Source organism: Neoarius graeffei, chromosome 9 (assembly GCF_027579695.1).
Source record: "Neoarius graeffei isolate fNeoGra1 chromosome 9, fNeoGra1.pri, whole genome shotgun sequence".
Taxonomy (NCBI): domain Eukaryota; kingdom Metazoa; phylum Chordata; class Actinopteri; order Siluriformes; family Ariidae; genus Neoarius; species Neoarius graeffei.
This window is the reverse complement of record NC_083577.1, coordinates 70,728,530-70,756,094: the sequence shown is the minus strand read 5'-3', so window position 1 is coordinate 70,756,094 and position 27,565 is coordinate 70,728,530. Positions and strand designations below refer to the sequence as shown.

Below are 27,565 nucleotides of genomic sequence, written 5' to 3'. Positions count from 1 at the left end.
ATGCCACAAAGTTGTAACATGCAGAATGTGGCTTGGCGTTGTCTTGCTGAAATAAGCAGGGACGTCACTGAAAAAGGCATCGTCTGGATGGCAGCATGTGTTGCTCCAAAATGTTGCTGTATGTACCGTTCAGCACAAATGGAGCCTTCACAGATGTGCAAGTTACCTGTGCCATGGATCATTACCACACCTTCATACCATCACAGATACTGGTTTTTGAACTTGGTGCTGGGAACAATCTGGATGGTCCTTTTCCTCTTCAGCTTGGAGGACACAGCATCAATGAGTTCCAAAAACAATTTGAAATGTAGACTTGTCAGACCCCTCCTAGTACTGCCACCTTATTGTGGTGGAGGGGTTTGTGTGCTTGAATGATCCTAGGAGCTATGTTGTCGGGGGCATTATGCCCCGTCAGGGTTTTCCAAGGCAGACAGGTCCTAGGTGACAGGCCAGACCAAGAGCAGTTCACCAAAACCCTTATGGAGAAACCATCGAGGACCGTGATGTCGCCCAGTATGGCGCAGCCGGGGCCCCACCCTGGAGCCAGGCCTGGGGTTGGGGCTCGTATGCGAGCGCTTGGTGGCCGGGCCTTTGTCCATGGGGCCCGGCCGGGCTTAGCCCGAAGAGGTGACGTGGGCCCGACCTCCTGTGGGTTCACCACCCACAGAGGTAGCAGTAGGGGACTGGTGCAGTGTGGACTGGGTGGCAGTCGAAGGCAGGGGCCTCGACAACCTGATCCCTGGACACAGCGGCTAGCTGTTGGGACATGGAATGTCACTTTGCTGGGGGGGAAAGAGCCTGAGCTTGTGCGGGAGGTTGAGAGGTACCGGCTAGAGATAGTCAGGCTCACCTCCACGCACAGCTTGGGCTCTGGAACCCAGCTCCTCGAGAGGGGCTGGACTCTCCACTTCTCTGGAGTTGCCCATGGTGAGCGGCGGCGGGCTGGTGTGGGCTTGCTTATAGCTCCCCAGCTCAGCCGCCATGTGTTGGAGTTTACCCCAGTGAACGAGAGGGTCGCCTCTCTGCGCCTTCGGATTGGGGAGAGGGCTCTTGCTGTTGTTTGTGCCTATGGGCTGAATAGCAGTGTAGAGTATCCGGCCTTCTTGGAGTCCCTGGGAGAGGTACTGAGGGGTGCTCAGACTGGGGACTCCATTGTGCTACTGGGGGACTTCAATGCTCACGTGGGCGACGACAGTGACACCTGGAGGGGCGTGGTTGGGAGGAACGGCCTCCCCGATCTGAACCCGAGTGGTGTTTTGTTATTGGACTTCTATGCTAGTCACGGTTTGTCCATAACAAACACCATGTTCGAGCATAGGGGTGTCCATAAGTGCACGTGGCACCAGGACACCTTAGGTCGGAGGTTGATGATAGACTTTGTTGTCGTTTCATTTGATCTCCGGCCCTATGTCTTGGACACTCGGGTGAAGAGAGGGGCTGAGCTGTCAACTGATCACCACCTGGTGGTGAGTTGGATCCACTGGTGGAGGAGGAAGCTGGACAGACCTGGCAGGCCCAAACGTATGGTGAGGGTCTGCTGGGAACGTCTGGCCGAGCACTCTGTTGGGGAGGTCTTTAACTCCCACCTCCGGGAGAGCTTTTCTCAGATTCCGAGGGAGGCGGGGGACATTGAGTCTGAGTGGACCATGTTCTCTACCTCCATTGTGGACGCAGATGTTCAGAGCTGTGGCCGCAAGGTCTCCGGTGCCTGTCGTGGCGGCAATCCCTGAACTCGGTGGTGGACACCAGAAGTAAGGGATGCCGTCAAGCTGAAGAAGGAGTCCTATCGGGCCATGTTGACCTCCGGGACTCCTGAGGCAGCTGATGGGTATCGACAGTGTCGTTTTTTTTTTTTTTGTGATTAATAGTTTTATTGCAAAAATGGCACACATCAAACCATGTACATTAAGACAGCAAAGTAAAGTGTAATGCCCCCCCCCCCCCCCCCCCCCCCCAAAAAAAAAAAAAAAAAAAAAAAGTCACCACCTCAAACAAGTTAGCCTTGGCTGTACATAGATGTAGTCCTCATATCAAATATATAAGTGCATGTCTTGTGCTTACAAGATATGAGCAGTAAATATATAAACAATAAGACAGAATTATTGTCCATGAATGTGTATTATCTATAGATAAAATAAAAGAAAAAAAGAATGTACCAAATACACATCACAGTAATATTAAAAAAAAAACAGAGCGAACTAGAGCAAGTAAAGAATAAAGACTGCATCTCTCTACTTATTGATCTGACGTTTTGTCTTCCTCCAAAAACAATAGGTATTTTCCCCATTTTTTATAATAGACCTCTAGTCTACCAAATGACTTCCATGACATCCTTTCCAAAGCTGCCACTCTAGCCAGTTCTGCAGTCCACTCCTGCGTTGAGGGCACCCCCTCAGTCTTCCATTCCCTGAGAAGTATCTGCCTTCCTATCATGATGCTAGTTTGGATCCAACTTTTAATGTGTTTACTCTCCCCAGTTAAAATGGAATCGTCCCCTAAAACAAAGAGTCTGGGGCAGAACTCTATTGGGCTTTCTGCAATCTCACTAATAAAACTGTGAATCCATGACCAGAATTCTTGTACTTTGTCACAGGACCATAATGTATATAACAGATAATCCTCTGTAGATTTGCACCGCCAGCAATTTGGGTTCTCAATCAGACCTAGTCTGAACAGCCTAGAGGGTGTCCAGTAAAAGCGGTGCAGGATTTTGAACTGCATTAGACGCACTCTTGCATCCCTTGACATGGTTTTTATGTTTTTACAGATCTTTAACCACTCCTCTTCCTCTAGTGTCAAACTAAGGTCCTTCTCCCATATATTTTTAAGCGCTAGCAGGGCCCCATCTCCAGTTGTCTGAATCAACATAGAATAATACATATTATCGGCCTTAAATCCTTGACTATAGTACCTCAGTATGTCCTCAAGAAGTTCAGCTGCCTTTGGAGCTGAGGTATCCTGTCCAAAAGCCCTCATTAACATGTGACATAGCTGTAAGTATCTATAGAAATGTGACTTGGGGATTCCGTATTGATGACCTAACTCATCAAATGATTTCAAAGTATTATTGAAATACAGATCACCCAGAGTGACAACACCCTTCTCCATCCAATCCTTCCACCATATAGGGGATTTGTTAATACATAATTTGGGATTTAACCAGATACTGGAGGACACATTTAGAAAAGGATCCAGTTTAAATAATCTGGTAACTTTAATCCACATCCCTTTCATGTTGGAGAATATTGGATGAGTTTTGACTTTTCTTGAGAGATTAACTGAGAGACACTGGAGTAGCGGCACAGGGGCAATAGACTGTTCAATACAGAACCAGGGTGGTGCCCTCTCTGGAGGGAGCGACCAGTGGGCTAGATGTCTCAAATTAAAAGCATAGTAATAAAATAACATATTAGGTAATCCTAAACCACCTCTATCAACTGGTCTTTGAAGTTTTTTAATATGTAAGCAGGGCTTCTTACCATTCCAAATAAACGCTTTTACTATCCTATCAAACCATTTAAAATAAGTCATGGGGATCTCCAGAGGAATAGAATGAATTAAGTAGTTAAGTTTGGGGACGCAGTTCATTTTCACCACATTAACCTTTCCAACCAATGATAAATTTAGTGTTGCCCATCTATTGGCATCACAAGCAATCTTGCGTAATAATGGATCAAAATTGACCTTAACCAAATCTTTCAACTGTGGTGGGAAGAGTATACCCAAGTATCTTATATCCTGTCTGGGCCACTGAAATGCGCCTGGATGGAAGGCTGAAGATGGGCAGTAGGCTGTTAAAGGGAGCGCCTCTGATTTTGACCAATTCACCCTATATCCTGAAAATTTTGAAAATGAGCTAATTATTCTTAAAAGAGAAGGCACTGAACAACCTGGTTCAGAGACAAATAATAATATTTCATCTGCGAAAAGCATAAGTTTATGTACTTTACCCCCTGCTATTACGCCTGGGAAATCAGTAGCCTTTCTTATAGCAGCTGCCAATGGCTCTAAGGCCAAGGGTGATAAGGGTGAGCCTTGTCTGGTTCCCCTCCCCAGGGCAAAATAGTCTGATATGAGTCCATTGGTTTGTACTGCAGCTTCTGGTTGATTGTAAAGTAACTGAATCCATTTAATAAACTTACTACCAAACCCATACATATCCAGTATTTTTAACAAATAGCCCCATTCAACCATATCAAAGGCCTTTTCCGCATCTAAAGCAATGGCTGCCACTGGGGATTGAACATCTACCACAGACCACATTATATTAATAAAGCGCCTTATATTATCTGTAGAGCTGCGGCCATTAATAAATCCAACTTGGTCAGGGTGAATCAGAGATGTTATGACTTTATTCAAACGGTTTGCTAAAAGCTTTGAGAGAATTTTCACATCCAATTGAATTAAAGAAATTGGACGGTAATTCTTACATTCTATGGGGTCTCTCCCCTTTTTAGGAACCAAGGTGATCAGTGCCTGTCTCAGAGTTTGAGGTAATATCCCCTTATCCAGTGACTCGACGTATAGATCTAGCAACAGTGGCGCTAGCTCTGTTGCAAAGCTCTTAAAGAACTCTGCAGTAAAGCCATCGGGGCCTGGCGATTTTCCCGCAGGAAGTGCATTTATTACTTCCATCAGCTCTTCCACAGTAATATCTTCATCTAGAATTTGTTTTTGTCTCTCAGACAATTTAGGAAGCTCTAATGGCTCCAGGAAAGCAAGCATTTCCTCCTCTGTTGAGGTAGATGTAGAACTGTAAAGGCCAATAAAAAAATTCTCTAAAACGTTTATTGATATCTCCAGTTGCTGTTAGTGTACCTCCAGTTAACGTCCTGATCGCTGGGATAGTGGAAACCTGCTCTCGCTCTTTGATAAACCTGGCAAGTAGCTTCCCTGTTTTGTCACCCGACTCAAAAAAGGTTTGTCTGGCCTTAAATAAAATAAATTCCATTTTTTTTAGACAAGATGACATTGTACTGGTATTTTAATTGTGTTAATTCCTTAAGGATATTGTTTGACGTGTCTTTTTAGCTCTGCTTCTAAACTTTTTAAATTTTTGTTTCCAATTCCAAAAGTTCCTTTGCTTTTGTCTTTATGATGTATGAAGTGAATGAAATAATACAGCCTCTGATGACAGCCTTAAGAGCCTCCCAGGCCACACCCATAGATGTACCTGTGGACCAATTAGTCGCAATATATAAGTCTAGCTCTATCAGGATATTGTCAGGCTCTCGTAAGATAGAGTTAAGCCGCCATCTAGTAGAACGCAGTCTTTCACAATGGGGCTGAAGTTCTAAACATACACAGGCATGATCAGAAATTATTATACTTCCTATTGAGCAGCCAAGCACTGAAGGTATAAGAGACTTGGATAATAAAAATAAATCTATCCTTGAGTATATCTTATGTACTGGAGGAAAAAAAAAGTGTAGTCCCTTCCTCTGGGATTTAAAATCCTCCAAATATCCACCAACCCCAAGGCTTTAGACATGCGCTGCAGAATAAGGAGTGCACGTGGAAACCTGCCCACTGTACCCCCGCTATGGTCTAAAACTGGATCCATCAATAAGTTGAAGTCCCCACCCAGTACAATGTTATGATTGCCCATAGCATTAAGCCTCCCCTCCAGGTCTACAAAAAATGAAGGATCATCCCCATTAGGTGCATATATATTGGCCAGAATAACTGTCTGACCCTGAATTTCTGCCGATACAATTATGATTCTTCCTGAATTATCTTTTGTTTGTTGGATACATCTAAATTGTACATTTTTATTAATAAGTATTGCAACTCCCTTACTATTGCTAGCACCTTTACTATAAAAAATATGACCAACCCAACCACTACAGACTTTAATGGACTCTGTTGGAGAAAGATGTGTTTCCTGCAGGAATACCACATCATATTTATCTTTTTTAATACTGGACATGACTTTTTTCCTCTTGACTGGATTCCCTAGTCCTTTAACATTCCATGTAGAGAGACGCATATAATTACTTTTCTTTGACATATTAGGAACCATCAGCGCATAAAAGTACAGAAAACTTGCAGCCAAATCCCTGAAACAAAACACTGCATTGGTGACTTAACACAAAATAACTCCAAAGAACCCTCACACAAAGAATATGCATTGAAACCAGAACTATGCATATTCTGTTACCCCCCAGTATGACGTTTACAAAAAAAACATGGTCCATGACTCCTCTACGAGTCTCCCTCCCAGGTGCCTGCAGGCTCCACTGCTGTACATTAGCTTAACCAGAACCATAACCCTGACGTCCCATCATTTTAAGTAGCATTAACTGAAAATCGTCAAAACTCAACACACAAGCATAACGGTAGTCTAAATGGAGAATCTATTTTTCTCGCCTTCAGCCCAGTCAATACTCACACTCATTACATGGTATTAATAAAAGCCATGGCTTTCTTTGGGCAAGTAATGCCGCTTTTCCACTACCAACGCAGCTGAGTCGGGCTGAGCCGTGCCGTGCTGAGTCGGGCTGAGCGGGGCTGTTGGAGTTGCATTTCGACTACAACCGCGCTGAACCGTGCTGGCTGGAAGTGGGTGGACACATTGGGTGGAGTTAGCGAAAGTGGGTGGACGTCAGGTGATGTCGTTAGGCGGCGCAAACAGTGACATCAGTGAGCTTTTAAGCGGTAGTCTCACGACCCGAATAGTAAACAATAAACATGGAGGACATGGAGTCGTTAGTGTTGCTGGTCTTGGTGCTGTGGCTTGTTGTCACCGACAACGCCAACAGATACTGGCAAGAGCGTATAGATGAGGCGAGGCGCATAAGGCTTCAGAAATTCTCATAATTCTTCTTCTTCCGGGTTTGCGGTGTTTACAGATCCCAGCGCGCTCGCGGGGCGTGTGTGAACATGTGAGGACACTCCTCCTCACCAATCAGTGCACAGGGGAGTGTCTGCTCACGCCCCCAGCCTCACTCGGCACGGTTTGGCTCGCTTCAGCCCCACTCCAAAACGGTGCGAGTTTTAGGGGCTAAGCAGGGCTGAAGCGAGCTGAGTCGTGCTGGTTTTTGGTAGTCGAAACGCGAGCCGTGTCGGGCTGAAGTGAGCTGAAGCGGGCTGAAGTGAGCTGAAAAAGGGTAGTGGAAAAGGGCCATAAAAGTCTTCTCACCCTCCTCGCACGTAACTTTCAATATGGCGGGATACAACAGCCGAAAGCTCACCCCCCGGTCATGTAGCTTTTTCTTGCAGTCTCTAAACTTATCACGTTTCACCATTGTAGTCCAGGAAGAGCATGATGTTGTTGTTGTCCCAGCTCAACTTGGCCTTGTTCCTAGCCGCTCGTAGCACCAAATCCCTGTCGGATGATCGTAGAAACTTCGCCAGTATTGGACGGGGCCTGTCTCCTGCCAGCGGGTGTTGAGTGGGGACTCTATGTGCTCGTTCGACCTCCACCTTCCCGTCGATGCTAAGCAGCTCCGGGATCAGGTCCTCCACAAACTTAGTCACTTCTCTCCCTTCCACCCCTTCAGGAAGTCCAATAAACCGGACATTATTACGCCTTGCACAATTTTCCATATCTTCCAACTTCTCCCAAATAGAATCTACATCCTTCTTACTAGCGGGAGGGGTAGCCTGCCAGTCTTTATCCACTGATTCAAGGTATTCCACCCGCCTCTCCATCTCGTCGATTCGTGAGATTAAAGTGGAGACTTTGGCTTCGGTTGATGCGGTGGTCCGGCGAATTTCCGCCAGTCCCTCTATTTCGCTAGAGATCTTTGTCAGAGCCGCGTTAATATTGCTAACATCCTGGCTCCTCTCCTGAGAGAAGCGGCTTCTGGATGTTTCGGCCCTAGCGTTAGCACCGCCATCTTTATCTCCCACTTCTTGTGAACGTAAATGCTTTTTAATGTCCCCACCAGCCGGTGTCTTCGAGCTTTTTGCCATTTTTTTTAAATACTCTACCACTATTCTTGCAAACCAACGATAGATCTCTGGTTTAAAATGAAGTTTAAATAATAATTACAGCAGAGCCTCACGGAGCACAATTCTAGGCAGCCGTTCCTCGCATTCCGCCACGTGACCTCCATACAGTGTCGGTTTTTAATACAGTGCTGACTTTTTTGGACTCAGGCTTGTAAGTGGTAGACAGGCATGCATGCTTGCTTGCTAAATAAATAAATAAGAACCCCAGAACAAGACCTGAAGCGTTCTTTGAGAAAATGCAAGGTCACAATTGAAGTAATTAAAATGTCTTGGTACATAATATATAGAAAATCTCAATCTACAAAATTTAATGGTTCTTCACGTTCCCCTTTTTGAGAACTTGGAGTGTTTTACTATCCAAGTACAGCACTTCTATAAAGCTACGAACCCTTAATTACCCAATAGACTATTAAAACTGCTGAAAAGCCATTTGTTTTCGTGTACAGTTGTACCAAGAGGTCAAATGAAAAGTCTTTAATGTAAAAAAAAAAATGTATTATTGATTGCAAAAAGTGGTCATAAGCATTTAACACTTTTCAACATAGCCCATGTTTACATTAGACCGTATCAGCGGATCATCAGATTAACGTTTTTAAAACGATTAGTGTGCACACAGCAACACCAATACACGATTCACGTGCACACAGCAACGCCAATACACGGATACACTCGGCTCCGCAGGCATCCTGCGCTCCAAATCACTCCGCCCTGAACAGCGAGTGCCCTCTGGAGGGTGCGCACTCCGGCCTTGCGCAGCTCACAGAGCGCGCGTGTGAAGTGAACAAGCTGTGATTCGGGACTGAGCTGCTGTGTGTGTGATCCCAGCGCATATCACTTACCACTTGCAAGTGGAAGGATGGCAAGCCTAAAGACAATCATAACTACACAATGGGCAGTATTTGCATCAGTATTTGCAGTATTTTCATACTTTTATACTCTTTAATGAAAGGTGATGCAAGGCGGAAGTCCGCGGCGTTTTTCAGCAGTCACGTCACATGACCAACGCCAGGGAATCAGGAAGGTGGATGTCACAGTGACGTTGTCCAATGAGACGCCAGCTAGAGCTCAGCACAGCGTATCCGCGTATTCTGAATGTTTACACAGCACCGGAGCTGACACGATCTGGATTGAATACGTGGACGCTGGCGGATTCCCGTTTCCCGGCGTTTCCAGGCGGTTTAATGTAAACGGACAGTGCATCCGCGAAGAAAACGAGACAGATACGGTCTAATGTAAACGTAGCCATAATCTCCATTTTGTGTTTCAGTGCTAAAGGAGTGTCCGGATTCCTCTAGAAGAAATTCAAATCTAATTTGTCACACTTAAGTGTCCCCACCCCATTTTTTTTTTTTTTTTGCTTACCTTTTGTAATATACACTTGTGTAGTCTATGGCTTATTTTACAATATTCCATTTTTATATTTTCAAGACTGGGCGCTATGAAGAAAACTCTTCTTCCTTATATGTCGATCTGTGTCTTTCTCCATCTATTTGTCTGTCAGATGGATTTAGAGTTCCTTATGATATATCTGAGCAGATGAAGGCCCAACAGCAGCAGCTTGGGTGTGCTGGGATTTGAACTCAAAACGTTCCATTCAGTCGAAAGCCTTCGTCTGTCTGTCTGTGTAAATATATTCTTGTTGAAGCTCTGGGCACGTACAGTTTGGAGGAGTTTTCTTTCCCACTGAGCTCGTTATCATCATCCGCATAAGAGGATGTCCCTCTACGTCTCGACGATTACGCCTTTGATGAAGTGGCGTTTGTGAGATTTGTCCGAGGCCGTGCTCCACTGCGGGCCTGTTTGTTAGGGATAATTGTCGTGATGGAGAGGAGCCTCACGATGGCTGTCCCTCTGAGCAGCTGAGGCCTGCTGTCAGGCAGAGACCCTTTATTCTCCCCGTAACCCCCCGTGGTGGCAAGCATGCAGAGACGGAGCCATGATGGAGGCGATCAAGCTCAACGGAGCCTGTACTTGCAGGCCAGGAGGAAACATGGCCACTGGAGCATGTAGGGACTGGGCGGTGAGACGGAGGTAGTGCTGGATGACAGGATGACATGGTTCAGTGTGACTGGGAACAGTTCACCTCCTGGTGAAAGTGTGGAGAACCAAACACTCACTCTCTCTCTCCCTCCATTGTTCAGCTCGCTCTGACTTGCTAAAGGCTGTAAAAGTTGCGCAGGTGTTTTGTAATGATTGATTTAGTTGTGAAGAGTTGTTTGGAGAAATATGACTGCTAGTTGCATTCCCAGGTCCCTGAGCAGTCTTTGCGCGCTCTCTTGTAGGGGGAAAAAAATTAAGTAATTTTTGCATGTTTTCCTTCAGTTTTTCAGTCGTATAGCTGCTGCTGTACCCTCCGAGGTCTTTTATTGAGAGTGCTGTTGCATGTGTTTTTTAAAGGTTTGTAAAAGGCAACAAATCTGAAACGGTGGTGTGCTTGAGGGAGCCAGTGGCTTGGAATTGACAAAGTATAATGTCAACGTCCCAGACTGCTGTGTCGACACTGCTGCTGTGTTTGCTGCTTTAAAAAAAAAAACATAATATTCCTTTCAACCCTTCTGGCTGTTGCTCTGTTCTTCCTTACCTCTCTCGCGCGCACACTCTCTCTCCATCTCGAAAGGCGTGTGATAAATAAACTGATAATATGCAGAGACATGAACAACAAGAACAAATGTGGAGTCATGAAGTGCAATAGTATTTTTATGTTGCTCTTGTTTCTGAGGTTTTCAGACACCTGATGTTTCGCTGAGATTTGGCTTCCCCCCCCGGTCCCTTTTCTTTTTTCTGACATTTGTATTATTTCATCTCATTCATTATCTCTAGCCGCTTTATCCTTCTACAGGGTCGCAGGCGAGCTGGAGCCTATCCCAGCTGACTACGGGCGAAAGGCGGGGTACACCCTGGACAAGTCGCCAGGTCATCACAGGGCTGACACATAGACACAGACAACCATTCACACTCACATTCACACCTACGGTCAATTTAGAGTCACCAGTTAATCTAACCTGCATGTCTTTGGACTGTGGGGGAAACCGGAGCACCCGGAGGAAACCCACGCGGACACGGGGAGAACATGCAAACTCCGCACAGAAAGGCCCTCGCCGGCCCCGGGGCTCGAACCCAGGACCTTCTTGCTGTGAGGCGACAGCGCTAACCACTACACCACCGTGCCGCCCATTTGTATTATTTAATGAAATATATTTTGCCCTCAAGTCACTTCATTAATATTTTATTATATTCAGAATTCTAGGAGTCACGTTTAACCATGGAGATTATACTCTTATTGCAGCCTTGACTTTGTGCGTGTGTGTTGTTTCAGGCACACCTCTCATGGTGAGGAGCAGCAGTGACTCAGCTCTGGGCCCGTCGGGAGAGAACGGACCTGCACCCAGCGAGGTACTTGCTGACAAACCAACTCTGACGCGCACGCGCTTGCATTACTCACATCATGTTTTTTATATATATATGTAAAAATGTCGTCCCACGGGATCTTTGTACCAGGCTCTCTGTTTACAGAATGTGTAGAAACAGCGTTGAAAAGCGTGCAATGTTTTTGCACCGTTTTCACTGGCTGATCCAGTAACCATCAACAAATTAATCATCGCAATAGCGCCCCTACAGGATACATTTACCACTTTTAACATCATCCACGACCGTGTTAGACTGAAGCTGGTTCTAGAGGACTTGAGACATGGATTTGTTTTAAATGACTACCATGTAGTTACTGTTTAGAACCGGAAATGAGTCAACACTCGACATTCATTGTACATGTACTGACTGATCCTGAGTCCTGGTCTCCGTGTTTTCAACGCTGCATGTTTAGAGGTCAGAAAGGATAAAAACACATTTTATGACCTGACTATTTTGTATCAACAACAGTTCTAGCTTTGTTGGTAACATTATGTACAGGTTAAAGGAGATACGCAGAGCCATGGCCTCACTTTTTGTTTATAAATGCCTTGAGAACTCAAGAATGGCACAGGAATAGTTTTAAGCGTGAACAATAAATCTAATATATTCATATAGGTCTGAGTGAATGACCTTGACATTACCGCAGGAAGGCTGTCGGTCTCATCGCCATTTCTGCTAGACTAAAACCCAGAGCTGACTGCAACTTCCAGCTTCCATTTTGAGCTAATTTTTTGGCTATGCCACGTAGATGTGTTGCTGGCCGGTGCAGCAACATGACAGAAGGTGGATTTACGTTGCATTCATGGCCCGAGAATGTTCAAACTGCAAAGATTTGGATGCGTTTTGCGCGAAGTTCACGAGCACATTGGGCGCCTACGAAGTGGTCTCTCCTCTGCTCTGCACATTTTGCTGAAGGCTCGTACGAGACCTCTGATCTGTTGAGGAGCGTTGGCTATAAGCCCGTATTGAAAGAGGGTGCAGTACCAACAATTAAAGGAAAAGAAAACTACAAGAAAAGGAAAGTAAGTTCAGTTGCACCAGTTTTCCTGGAGTGTGAGCCGAGGGTTGTTGCTAAAACCCGGGATGGGACATATCGCTTGGGCAGTGACCTCCCCATGGTTGTTGATAAAACCAGTGACGTCCCATCCCGGGTTTTAGTAATTGCCTGAGCTGAGCAGTAATGGCGGAGTACTCAGTATGGAGAAAATGGAGAATGAGTGGAGCAGCCGTCTGATCTCTCTGCTGGATATGCTCGCCTCAGCAGCAGTATCTCGCCCTTATGTGGAAGAAGCGAATGAACGAACAACTGAAAGTCAGATTGTTTCAAAACAATCGGCCACAAGGTCGGCCTTCAAGAAGCGAGAACACAGATGGGTAAGCTCCGACTCTCATTTGGATAAAAACAACAAAAACACCACGTTGTTTACCTGCATTTAGATTCATACACATAACTTGTATTGTGTGTTAAAGTTACTGGTATAAGATTATTTAATTTGCTTCAGAATGTGATCGTCTCAGTTCATCTGATTATTTAATTAGCCTTTTACGTTTTATCAGTGAAAATGCATGCATGTACATGTATGTTGCATAAGTTATAACACCCATCCTGTTTTAATGAGAGTCAACCCACAATCAATGAAGTCAAACCAGTCTTTTTTTTTTAAAGATTTTTTTGGGGCTTTTTTCACCTTTATTGGATAGGACAGTGTAGAGACAGGAAATGAGCTGGAGAGAGAGATGGGGAGGGATCGGGAAATGACCTCGGGTCAGAATCGAACCCGGGTCCCCGGATTTATGGTATGGCGCCTTAGTCGACTGAGCCACGGTTCTGTGTATCTCCTTTAAACTTGGTCCTAAGAATATCGGTGACTAATATTCTGACATAACTGGCATAGTGCCAACCAATCACTGAGCCATCAAATTAAATTACCTGTAACTGTTTTGCAAATCCATAGTACAAGTAGTCATTCTGGTCCAAAAACACACTTTAGACCTCGCTGAAACATCATGGACATTTTTGAAGGTATTTCTGCTTGGATAATGGACCATTTTGGGTTGCGTGCACATGGGTTCATGTCAGATTTACAGTAACTTCCCTTGGTCTAATTTCACTTCGGTTTGTATTTCCTGCATACAGAAATACAAGCTTGGTAGTGTAATTTCAACAGGTATAACTCAAAATCCATAATCTGAGCATCTGGTATGAAAATCTGGTGGACTGATGCACATTTTTTTTTCTACTGGTATTACTCTTGCTATTATTATTAGTACAGTTAGTACTAGTACTACTACTACCATTACTATTGCTAAGATCAGTACTACTATTGTTGCTCCTATAACCACTAGTAATCCTACAACTAATACTATGATTATCATTATTGTTTTTACTGCTACCACTGCTACAACGGAGTACTACTACTGAAAATAGTTAAATATTTAAAATTTAAAATATTAAATATTTAGTGTACATCTCTGCATTGTTCTCTTTTTCCACTACTGCCATGGTACACGTTCTGTTCTGCCATAGCATCCTGCTGCACCACTTCTACTATTCATACTGCCTAGAACCTGTAATCATCTCACAATTGTCTTCTGTGAGGTTTTTTTTTTTGTGGTATGTATGTCTCATATACGCTACTGGATGCTATTAATTTCCTTCGGGATGAATAATCTATCTGTCTAATACTAATAGTACTCAGGGGCGTAGCTAGGATTTTTCAAAAGGGGGGGGGTCACACACTGACTGGCAGCCTGAGTGCATTATGTAACAAAAAATAATGACCATTGCTAGTTTTAGGTAGCTTAGAAACCAGCTCTTCCATTATTGCGGTTTCTTCCACGTTTTCTCGATGATGTGTTCTAGAAACGGCACTAAAACTTAGCTTCGAAGCCACAAAATGCAACTTTGATGGGGAAAAATAATATATAATAAATTGCTTACCTGTCTTCACGTCGAAAGAAGGAGGAAAGTTTCGCTTGTTTTGACACGGCAAATTATTAACGCAAGAGGAAATACTCGTAATTCGCAACTAAAAAGACTGCAGCTACACTGGCAGCTCGAACATGCTTTCTAGTGCGATCGTGTTGCGCTTGCGCAGAACGGTGTCAATCTTGTGCACCTGAAGGCGCGCCTCGGGCTGCGTGCGCACCTAACGAGCTCCGGCACGCGCGCTATTAACAAAGAACACCTGTCTTTAATCAATGAACAATGTTTGGGCTATTTAAGGACTGCACCCATGCAAGGACGCTGCGAAGTATTACGCTGTGTCTAGTGTGCCTTACAGAGCCTTGTTTCCTGTTCCTGTCCTTGTTGACCACCTGGTTTTTCGACTCCTGTTTCTTGTCCCTTGATCTTGTATAGTTTTGCCTCTGATATTCTGTCCGCGCCTCGATTGACCTCCTGCCTGTTTCCTCGATTACGGCTTTGCCTGCTGTTTCGGACTGTTTGACTGTTGTGTGCGTTTCACGCACTTTATGCTCATATCGCACTGTGTATTATTTAACATATCTGCACTTACATCCACCTCTCCCGCACACACACTGACAAACTGGGTTTTCACGCCCAAACCACAGGAAGTCAAGGTTATAGAAACCCTAATGAGGTGAAAAAAAGTTTGAAAAATTACAGTGGGCGCTTTTCTAATATTCTTGTGCGGCTATTGAAAAAATGTATGATCCGCCAAAGGGGGGGGGTCATGGGCACCCCAGCTACGGCCCTGGTACTACTACTACTACAGTGGTGCTTGAAAGTTTGTGAACCCTTTAGAATTTTCTGTATTTCTGCATAAATATGACCTAAAACAACATCAGATTTTCACACAAGTCCTAAAAGTAGATCAAGAGAACCCAGTTAAACAAATGAGACAAAAAATATTATACTTGGGTCATTTATTTATTGAGGAAAAGCATCCAATATTACATATCTGTGAGTGGCAAAAGTATGTGAACCTCTAGGATTAGCAGTTAATTTGAAGGTGAAATTAGAGTCAGGTGTTTTCAGTCAATGGGATGACAATCAGGTGTGAGTGGGCACCCTGTTTTATTTAAAGAACAGGGATCTATCAAAGTCTGAGCTTCACAACACGTTTGTGGAAGTGTATCATGGCACAAACAAAGGAGATTTCTGAGGACCTCAGAAAAAGCGATGTTGATGCTTATCAGCCTGGAAAAGGTTACAAAACCATCTCTAAAGAGTTTGGACTCCACCAATCCACAGTCAGACAGATTGTGTACAAATGGAGGAAATTCAAGACCATTGTTACCCTCCCCAGGAGTGGTTGACCAACAAAGATCACTCCAAGAGCAAGGCATGTAATAGTCGGCAAGGTCACAAAGGACCCCAGGGTAACTTCTAAGCAACTGAAGGCCTCTCTCACATTGGCTAATGTTAATGTTCATGAGTCCACCATCAGGAGAACACTGAACAACAATGGTGTGCATGGCAGGGTTGCAAGGAGAAAGCCACTACTCTCCAAAAAGAACATTGCTGCTTGTCTGCAGTTTGCTAAAGATCACGTGGACAAGCCAGACTATTGGAAAAATGTTTTGTGGATGGATGAGACTAAAATAGAACTTTTTGGTTTAAATGAGAAGCGTTATGTTTGGAGAAAGAAAAACACTGCATTCCAGCATAAGAACCTTATCCCATCTGTGAAACATGGTGGTGGTAGTATCATGGTTTGGGCCTGTTTTGCTGCATTTGGGCCAGGACGGCTTGCCACCATTGATGGAACAATAAATCCTGAATTATACCAGCGAATTCTAAAGGAAAGTGTCAGGACATCTGTCCATGAACTGAATCTCAAGAGAAGGTGGGTCATGCAGCAAGACAACGACCCTAAGCACACAAGTCGTTCTACCAAAGAATGGTTAAAGAAGAATAAAGTTAATGTTTTGGAATGGCCAAGTCAAAGTCCTGACCTTAATCCAATCGAAATGTTGTGGAAGGACCTGAAGCGAGCAGTTCATGTGAGGAAACCCACCAACATCCCAGAGTCGAAGCTGTTCTGTACGGAGGAACGGGCTAAAATTCCTCCAAGCCGGTGTGCAGGACTGATCAACAGTTACCGCAAACGTTTAGCTGCAGGTATTGCTGCACAAGGGGGTCACACCAGATACTGAAAGCAAAGGTTCACATACTTTTGCCACTCACAGATATGTAACGTTGGATCATTTTCCTCAATAAATAAATGACCAAGTATAATATTTTTTGTCTCATTTGTTTAACTGGGTTCTCTTGATCTACTTTTAGGACTTGTGTGAAAATCTGATGATGTTTTAGGTCATATTTATGCAGGAATATAGAACATTCTAAAGGGTTCACAAACTTTCAAGCACCACTGTAGGTCTTAATTCATACATTATACATTAAACCAAAGCTCAAGGGAATTTACAGACTGCAAATAAAAATTAAGAGAACAAAGTACATGATTATAATCAAAATTGATGGCTATAGTGATGCATCGTTGGCTCAGAGAACAACATTCTGTCCTTTCGGTTGAATTATGATTATCATTATTATTATTTTTTCTTTCACATAAAAGAATCCAAACATCTCCACTCCTTCAGTCCTTTATTTGTGAAAGGATTTTTTGGGAAATCTTGCTCTTTAATTATTGCTCTTTGTTTGGCATGAAAAGATGAAATGAAAGTGTCTGTTTTGTGTGAAAGTGTTTTTGAGAAGGTAGTAGATGTCATACCAGAAACAAATATTCATCAACTTTTGCTTACTTTAACGCAGCAGATTGCTTGTATTCACATGTATCCTCGTTCACACTACAGTAATACAAATGGAGTGAGGATAGGCAGCGATTGCACTGAATTGGAGGAAGAGTGAAGTGGTCGTGATGGACTGTATGGATGTGTTTATGGTGCTTTCCCGAGTTAGCGGAGTGTCCTGTCTATTTGTCTCCGAGAGCCGTCTGCCTCTCTCTCTCTCTCACTGTCCTGCTTAATGGCCTGGTTCCAGATAGATGGAGTTTTTTATTATTACCATGTTGCTCATTTGAGTCCTTTTATGGGAGCACAGTGAATGACATTTAATACACTTCTCTCTTTAGTCTCCATTTTCCTCGTTTTATTCTTTTTTTTCCTTGTGCTTTCTTTTGGCCATTCTGTTACGTTCTTCCCAGTGTTTTAGACTTGGAGAGGTTTGAAATCGATTTATTACCTGACTGGTACATCCAGCTCATGAAGTTAAGTGAATGTACTGACTTTTTTTATTATCCTACAGAAACTCAATACTCTGCAAGCAACACGAAATAGCTAAATGACAACTGATGATAAAACAAACATTTAACATATTTAAAAAAAAACACACACAAGATATTATACACACGTACACAGTGCTGTCCATGATTATTGTCCCCTTTGTAAAGACTAGTAAAAAGGATTAGAAAAAAATCTACCCGGGGGCGTCGTGGCTCAGGTGGATGGGGCGCTGTGCCGTGGGTCCGGGGACCCGGGTTCAGTTCCGACCCGAGGTCATTTCCCGGTCCCTCCCCGTCTCTCTCCCGCTCGTTTCCTGTCTCTGCACTGTCCTATCCAATAAAGGTGGAAAAAGCCCGAAAAAATAATCTTTAAAAAAAAAAAAAAGAAAAAATCTACCTTTTGGTGAAGTAGCTTCATCGCACAGTGGAAAGAAAAAATGATGATAAGCCAACGTTTAATTGAAATCAATTTATTCCGAGACAAACAAGTCCCTCAACAAGAAATAATTATTTTCAACAAAAACATGTGCCACTGTTATTGGCACCCCTGCATATAATACTTTGTACAACCTTCCTTTGCCAGTAAAACAGCACTGAGTTTCTCCTATAACATTTTATAAGGTTGGCGATGCAGAGCAGGGCATCTGAGACCATTCCTCTTTACACAATCTCTTCAGATCATCCAGGGTTCTAGGCCCTCTCCTGTGCAACCCAGTTTTAGTTTCCTGGCAGAGGCAGCCGGACCTTGATTTAAAATGTCCTGATATTTCATGGAGTCCATGATGCCATGTACTACCCCAAAGAAGGTTTCCCGGGCCTTTGGAGTTAAAACGGTTCCAAAACATCACAGAACTTCAACCATATTTTACAATTGGGATCGGGTTCTTTTCATTATAGCCATTCTTCTTTTAACACCAAACCCACCTTGAGTGTTTGTTTATTGCCGAAAAGCTCGAATTTTGTTACATCAGACCATAGAATATGGTTCCAGTCAAAGTTTTGCAAAAACTCGACGTTTTCATTTGTGGTTAATTGACAGAAAAGGCTTTTTCCAAATAATCTTGGCATGGAGGTGGAGTCCGATAGTGGTTTTGGAGACTTGGAAACCTTAAGATTTTACTTTTTCTTGCAATTCACCAACAGAGATCCTTGTGGAAATTTTTTTTGTGTCTCTTACCATCTTCCTCAGTCTACATGGGGGGGAAATAAACTTGGGTTCTTTTCTAGGCAAGTTTGGAACAGTTCTGTGAAGATTCTCAATCATCCAGGTCATAGTAAACTGTGGGTGGTAGAAATGGGCAACTGGACTTGCTTGAAAATTCTTGAAAACGTTTCGCCTCTCGTCCAAAAGGCTTCCTCAGTTCTGTCTGACTAATAGGGAGTATCAGTCAGGAGAAGATAAATATCTGATACTCCCTATTAGTCAGACAGAACTGAGGAAGCCTTTTGGACGAGAGGTGAAACGTTTTCAAGAATTTTCAAGCAAGTCCAGTTGCCCATTTCTACCACCCACAGTTTGGAACAGTTCCACTTGGTGTTCACTTTTTTTAATTCTTGCCCTAACAGTAGAAATGGACATTTTCAGGTGAGTAACTATTTTTTAGGTCAACACACTTCTCCCTCATTTAGTTTGTGTGTTCTCTTATCTTTCCCATGTTGATGGATGACAAAGGGACTTTGGTCTCTGTGTCACCTCATATTTGTTCCCCAGTTAATCAAGAAGTCATGGATTACAGCTTGAAAGTTCCTACACACTCCAATCAACTCAAAAATGTATAATTTAAATGGGAAACGTGCTTCAGTTACAATTGTGTTCACTATAATTTCCAGGAGTGCCAATAATTGTGCCACATGTGTTTTTGTTGAGAATGATTTTTTTTTTTCTTGATGAGGGATTTTGTTTTTCTCTGAATAAATTTGAACTGGAGGTTGGAATCTCATTTTTTTTCAGTGTGAGATGAAGCAACTTCACCAATAAGTGGGAAAAAAATTTTTTTCCCACCTTCCCTCACCCTTTTTACTAATCTTGGAGGGCGCTGTATGTACACACTGTTCAAAAGTTTGGACGCTCCTTCTACAACCCCAATTCCAAAAAAAGTTGGGACACTGTAAAGCATCAGTAAAATCAGAATGCGATAATTTGCAAATCATGGAAACCCTATATTGCATTGAAAATAGTACAAAAACAACATATCAAATGTTGAAACTGAGAAATGTTATTGTTTTTTGAAAAATATATGCTCATTTTGAATTTGATGTCAGCAACACGTTTCAGAAAACTTGGGACAGGGACAATAAAAGACTGAAAAAGTTGTGTAATGCTAAAAAAAAAGTAATTTGTTTAATTGGCAACAGGTCAGTAAAGTTATTGGGTATAAAAAGAGCATCCTAGAGAGGCGGAGTCTCTCAGAAGTAAAGATGGGGAGGGGTTCACCGCTCTGTAAAAGACTGCTTGGGCAAACAGTGCAACAATTTAAGAATAACGTTCCTCAATGTAAAATTGCAAGGAATTTGGGGATTACGTCATCTATGGTACATAATATCATTAAAAGATTCAGAGAATCTGGAGAAATCTCTGTATGCAAGAGACAAGGCTGAAAACTGACATTGGATGCCTGTGATCTTCAGGCCCTCAGGCGGCACTGCATTAAAAGCAGACACGTGTCTGTAGTGGAAATCACTGTATGGGCTCAGGAACGCTTCAGAAAACCATCATCTGTGAAAATAGTTCATTACTGCATCCACAAATGTAAGTTAAAACTAGATATAAACAATATCCAGAAACACCGCCACCTTCTCTGGGCCCGGGCTCTTTTACGATGGACTGAGGCGAAGTGGAAAATTGTCCCAAGGTCTGACGAATCGAAATCTGAAATTCTTTTTAGAAATCTTGGACATCACGTCCTCCAGGCTAAAGAGGAGAGGGACCATCTGGCTTGTTATCAGTGCACAGTTCAAAAGCCAGCGTCTGTGATGGTATGAGGGTGCATTAATGTACGTGACATGGGGTAGCTTGCACATCTTGGAAGGCATCATGAATGCTGAATGATCTACACGTATACATGTTTCAGAGCAACATGCTGCCATCCAGACCAAATCTTTTTCAGGGAAGGCCTTCCTTCTTTCAGCAAGACAACTCCAAACTGCTTTCTGCACATATTAAAACTGCATGGTTCTGTAGTAAAAGAGTCCGGGTGCTAAACTGGCCTGCCTGCAATCCAGACCTGTCTCCCATTTAAAACATTTGGCGCATTATGAAGCTCAAAATATGACAAAGGAGACCCAAACTGTTGAACAACTGAAATTGTGTTTCTTGCAAAACTGGGACAACATTTCTCTTTCAAAACTACAGCAATTGGTCTCCTCAGTTCCCAAACGTTTACAGAGTGTTGTTAAAAGTAGAGGTGATGCAACACAGTGGTAAACATGCCCCTGTCCCAACTTTTTTGAAACGTGTTGCTGACATCAAATTCAAAATGAGCATATATTTTTCAAAGAACAATAAAATTTCTCAGTTTCAACATGTGATCTTCTGTCTTTGTACTATTTTCAAAGAAATATAGGGTTTCCATGATTTGCAAATTATCACATTTTTGTTTTTATTTACAGTTTGCACAGTGTCCCAACTTTTTTGGAATTGGGGTTGTAATTCAGTGCTGCTTCATTTTCATTCATTAAAAGACACTCCATGTCTTTTAATGTGGAATAGGGCTATTTACTGTATTTTTATTATTTATCGTTTGATCTCAAACGCATTAAGAAGGCAAGAAATTCCACTCATTAACTTTTGACGAGGCACAGTTGTTAATTGAAAAGCATTCCAGGTGACTACCTCATGAAGGTAATTAAGATCATGCCAATAGTGTGCAAACCCCAGAGACTCAGATTGTTTTGCAGGTCAAGGGGCCCACAGGGAAAAAACAGGGGCCCATTTCTACAATGGGGGGCCCAGTGATTATCCTTCAGTTGAAGCGAACCTAGTGAGCGAAGCGAGCCCAATGAACAGCTGGGGCAGCCCAGGGGCTGTTTTTTTCTTCTCAATTCTGTTTTTTTTTTTGGTATTAGAAGCCATATGAAGCAATGTAGATGACAAAAATTCAATGCTTCAACCAAATATATTGAGATATTGTTTAATCAGTGGCAATATTTTGGAATTCAACCACAGGCCACTATATATCACATCTATATTATCTCCTCCTTGTAAATTATAGCACAAGAATGGGTTTGTTTTTTGCATGCTGTGACGGTCTAATTCTGCTTGTCTCTAATCATCTCTACTTCTAATTTCATTAATTTATTTTATTAACTTGTTTTCAGTTTGGTGTAGGTCTATAGTAGTCGTAGTAGTAGTCACCAGTGGTAGTGGCAGTAGTAATAGTAGTAGTAGTGGTTGCTGTTGTAGTAGTTGATGTTGCAGTAGTAGTTGTTGTAAATCTAAATCTAGTATGACTAATTACCTTGGGTATCAGGGGTATCAGTTTTTTCAGGTGAATGTACTCTCTTTCTGCCGAAGAATGACAAAATAGATGTATTTTTTCTTTTTTTTTCTTATCCATGTTTTCTTGTCTCTTTCGAATATTCGTACATAGACCGTAAGACGCCACCTAGCGAAAGACTTGGATCAGGTTTTACTCGCTTGGGACGCTACAAACGGGGTGGCGTAAATACACGAACGGGTCTGACGTATATTCAATATGGCGGCGGTCAAAACAAATTCATCCGACGCTGAAATCTGTTGAATATCCAGATAATTATGTTGGAAGTTGCATATTTGTGCAAGATTTTCGATATTGAGACCCATGAAGTCAAGTAATACGCCACGAAATGTTCCAAATAGGGTATAAAATGCTCGCGTCCATATTGGCCCCTGTCCCTTTCGACAATGCGTTCATTATTCGAAATAGTGCGTCTTAGACGTGGGCGCGCCAACAATCTGAGTCTCTGAAAGCGTCATCAAGGTAAACGGTGGCTACTTTGAAGAATCTAAAATATGAAACACATTTTGTTCTCTCGCACTTTTTTGTTTACCACATAATTCCATGTATGTTCCAGATGTTATTTCATAGTTTCTGTCTTCAGTTCTGTTCTACAATGTAGAAAACAGTCAAAATACAGAAAAACCTATGAATGAGTGAGTGTGTCCAAACTTTTGACTGGTACTGTGTATATGTCTGTGGTCTTCAGATTGGTTCTTTCAGCAGTGTCGTCACATTTAATTTTTAATTCTACAAGCTCACATACAGGGCGGCGCCGATTTCCATTTCCGTAGCCCTCGGCCTCTCGCCTATTACATAGCTCGGGTTACAGTGGGGGGCTAGTCCTCTGGTAACCACAAGAGTTTGACTCCCCACTCACATCTGTATTGCAGCGTGCCTTGCCAGACGGCAGTAGGTACCATTTTTATGATGGTCTTTGGTATGACCCAATCGTGAGTAGAACTCGTGATCTCCCAATCGAGAGGCGGACACGCTAACCACTAGGCCAACTCGCGGTTTAAGCTCACATACATTGTGTGGTTTTGTATAGGTTCTACTGCAGGTGATGCTGTTTAAAATCGTATTACTAAAATCCATGACTACAAGAATATGATTGCCTGCTGCAAGGTGCCAACCAGAGGCTTGATCACATCGCATGCTGCCTTGTACTCTGTATAGCAAGCAGAGCCTCTGTATGACGTCCATTTGCTTCACAGTCACACCGTATTGTTCATGGAAGCCAGCCAATATAAGGTGCTGGATAAATTTTTTGTCATCTTGCATTTGTCTTGAGGGTCGTGAGGGTCATACATGTAATTTTTGCAAGGCTCTCAGTCAGGTTGCTCCAGCAGGATCAAGTGGCGTTCTGCTTTTCTTTAAGTGTCTGTCTGCAAGGGCTTGCTCCTTTTGTCCACTTCCTCTCACACTTGATTGAAGCCTCTTCTGATGCCTCTGATATCGCCCTACATTTCAGCCCACGTCAGTTTCTCAGGACCTGTCTGTCCTCCCCCTGTCCCTCTTTCCATCCTTCCCTGCCTGACGGGATCAGGAAACTCCTCTCTGTAGGTGACAGGAATGAGGAGCGGACAGCGGAACGATGACATTGAAGTGTGTTTTCACTCGCACGGCTCCACCAGCCATCCGGAACGCTCCCCGAAACATTCTCACAGAGAGGGGCTTCCTCCCCATGCAACCCGAGTCAACCCTCCCTCTTCCTGCGTCTCCGTGTTTGTCTCCGCCAGACCTTTTGTCTCTTTCCTTTTGTTTCTCTGTCCTCACATTTTTTGTTTGATATTCAGTGCGCATTAAGTGGATAGTTGTTTTTGCAATGCTTTTATTATCCCAAGGCTTCTCCACACCTGCGGCCAGCCAGCCCCCCTTTCTCTCTCTCCCCCTCTCTGTCTTGATCTTCCCTGTCCGAGTCACCAAGTAGCCATCCTGGCTTAAGGTTTTGTTTTTATTTCATTTAAGAAGCTTTTTATTTTCCACCACATGATAAATTCAGGCTTTCCGCTGCATCTCACACACACAAAGATAACTGATTATGGAGTCGGCATCAAGGCCAAATGGTGGATTTATATACATACAGGTTTGCCGTTTTTACACTTTAATGTGGACAGTACAGCAGATGGCATAAATAACTGGAAGGCGTAAAGAGACAGAGAGAGGAGGGGAAAAGGACACAGGAAAGAAATTATGAAGAGAATAGAAAACATGACCGTAAGGACGGCAGCATGAGGTCGTGGTTGCTTAGTCAGGTGTCTCTTTATCATGCCTTTCTGCATTTAGTTCTACATTTATACTCCCTCCTGTTGTCTCGGAGTCTTTCTTGTGGTTCAGTAAGACTTGGCTACAAACCCTCAGAGCCTGAACATGGGCTTAAATACAGCTGCCTGGCTCAGTTTTCCTTAAGATCTTCTGAAAAAGAAACCACGAGAACCCTTTGAAATGCATCTCTTGCATCTCACTGATAGTGATGTGTGGCTTCCAGTTTCTGCAAACGTAAACTGGGGAGTTGTGGTCACCCCACCCATCATCATCATCATCCAACCTCAAATCGAAATCACTCCAAGTTCTAGTTTCAGTTCAAATTCTGAGACATTTTCAGATAAGAGTCAAGTATTGCGATTTTTGCAGTCATCTCTTTTACTTTTGGAGTATTTCCAGAGCTGGGATTACTGAATGACTCAAAGGTGTTGCCATGTAAATCTCATTCTCCTTGGAATGCTGTTCGTTGCTGTATTTCCCTTGAGCTTTAATTAAAGACAGGTGGTGTTTTCCCTTCTGGTTGATTGTTGTGCTAGTGGTCATGGTATGAGTTCTCACTGAAACCCCATTGGTCATCTCTCTAGAGGTCTGCCAGGGACAGTAGTCCCTATTCTTTCCACTTCTTTTTTTTTTTTGATGGTCATCTTTGAGGGCTCAGCCATCTAATCTGAAACAAAGAATAGTACCGTATTTTCCGGACTATACGTCGCTCCGGAGTTTAAGTCGCATCAGCCAAAAAATGCATTATGAAGACGAAAAAAACATATATACGTCGCACCGGACTATAAGTCGCACTTTTTTGAAGGGTTATTCTATCCATAGAATCTGTGATTGTATCTGATAAGCGGCGCGTGGTTACTGCGCGACTGCATTGCTTATTTAATAAACGAACAGCTGAGCAGTGATAACGCGCCCTTTGCCCTGTAAGTAGCCTAGTCTGATTATTTTAAATATCTACTACTATCTTTAATACTATCACTATCGTTAGTACTAATAGCCTATATTATTATTATAACTAATATTAGTAGATATTACTGATGCATTAATCAGTTTGCTTTTAGAATATTTTTACCGGTAGGGCTTATTATCGCCCCATGGCTCTTTCATCTTTGTTATTAAAGCTGTAGTCATCATCGAGGAGTGTCATTCTTCATTTTTGTCGAATTTTATTTCATCAAATCAGAGGTCAAGTAGGCTATAGGTATATCATCTCCAAAGACAGGTACGGTAGTAAAAACAACCGTCTAGTGAAAAACAAAAAACAAAAACTACAACCGCTTTTAAATCCCCTACTTAAATCCTTAAAATGAGTCATTTAACTCATGTCTTGTGTGATCTGATCTCCAATGGTGAAATAAACCGGCTGTGATGAGTACAGTCTGTTATTTTAGAAGATAAATGTAATATATAATTTAATATATAGACTAATAAAAATTAATATTTTATAATATAATATCACGGCATATTACTGTCTGTAACTGTTTGTCACTAAAGCGTTTTCTAAGATCATAATGTCTGATATTATTATTATTATTATTATTATTATTATTATTTTACACACACAATAAGCGCATGTGCTTTAAGTTATAGTAAACCATCCCCCGCCTTTTTTTTTTTTTTTGAGTCGCCGGACCCACCCACCTCCTGCATTCTGGGACCTCCCACTTCACAAATTAAGCACTGCCTAAAATCACTACATAACTTATTTAAATAACTATAGACCTATCATTAATAATAAAACACAGGTCAATCAAGTTTATCAAGCTGGCGATTTCACTCCAAATCAGCAAATCCATTGAATTCCTCATCCTCGGTGTCGCTTCTGAACAACTCTGCCTCCAGCGGCAGATGAAGCGCCGTTTCCTCTTCTTCTGTGTGGCTGTCGTCAGACTCAGCATCAGCTCCAGTTATTCCGCGGTGAAAAAAAAAACATATATACGTCGCACCGGAGTATAAGTCGCATGGCCAGCCGAACCATGAAAAAAAGTGCGACTTATAGTCCGAAAAATACGGTAAGTGCGCAATTAAATAACTTGATTCAGGTAAAAATGCGCAGTAGTCTATTGTGTTTTTAGATGTAGGGTAGTTAATGGCATCTCACTGACGCTTTATACATTACAACAGTGCTAGGTTCTTGCGTGTCCCAGCTCATTCCATTCTGACTATCAGACACGATCAGAAATTCAGCTGTTTCAACAGTCGCTGTGTAAATTCACTCCAGATGTAAGGACCTTGACACTTTGTCTTAGCTAGAGACTCAGATTTCCAAATGGGAAATACAGCAGGATTAACTTCATTTAATGATGTCATCCCAAAAGCAGCCCATGGCCACACTAGCAGTGACCTCCCATTCTGTTCCTAATGCTATAACGCTCCTGAGTTACCTCTAAGGAACTCAGGAGACGGGTGGGTGAGTGAACTGTGGTTTTAGACAAAATAAACGTGAGGTCTATTTCATATCTGCCAGAAGCTACTCACTCTGCTACATCTTGGCCCAGTGAACTGTTGTATAGGCTTTGAGAGTATTGAGTATATATTTTCTTGATGGTCCTCACAAGAGACAAAGTGAAGTGAAGTCACCTGAAATGTAAGGCCTAGTCCACATGGGTAATTTTGAAAACATGTATGTTTTGGCCATGCTAGCATCTCCAGTCAGTTTCCCGAAAATATTCGGTCCACAGTGAATGCATGCCATGATATTCGTCATCTGTTATACAAATCGCAGAGAATTAGCATAAACAATACCAAAAATAGCATCACAAGTTTGGCCATCTTGGAATTGGCAGGGATCACATGACAATCTTATGTCGTAAAAAGCTCTAGGTGCTTTTGGACCAAACAGTTGTAGGGACTTACTGAGATGAACTACCCACTGAGGAGTTCCCCTGAGACCTACATGGCTTTTTTTGTTTTCATTTGCACCGCCAGTAGGAAAGCTTTTCCAAAAAGCTTTTTCCAAAAAGGAAACTCTCGAATTGAACGCGCTTGATAGATATTGTGAAAATGGAGAAACTCAGGTGTACCAGTCCGTGATCATGTATCTTCAGTTACATCAGTTCAGGCATAACTCCATTGGAGATCCATGAGGATGTGGTGAACACATTAGGGGAAGATGCTCCTTCATATGCCACGGTCAAATGTTGGATCAGAGAATTCAAGCGTGGCAGGGAGAGCCTTGAAAAAGATCAGGGAGGCCATCGACCGTGACCACACCAGAGAACCTTGTCCTTGGGATGGCTATGGAACATC

At 42.8% G+C, this 27,565-nt stretch overlaps 1 protein-coding gene across 6 annotated transcripts in view; it reads left to right on the top strand.

The window, feature by feature from the left end:
* The window catches only part of pard3bb (par-3 family cell polarity regulator beta b), a 920,021-nt gene that overhangs the window by 299,163 nt on the left and 593,293 nt on the right, over positions 1-27,565 (top strand). For all 6 annotated transcript variants that reach the window (XM_060930186.1, XM_060930187.1, XM_060930184.1 and 3 more), the window contains exon 5: positions 11,273-11,349. In XM_060930186.1, the coding sequence (XP_060786169.1) occupies positions 11,273-11,349 (77 nt within the window). The remainder of the gene's footprint in view (positions 1-11,272; positions 11,350-27,565) is intronic.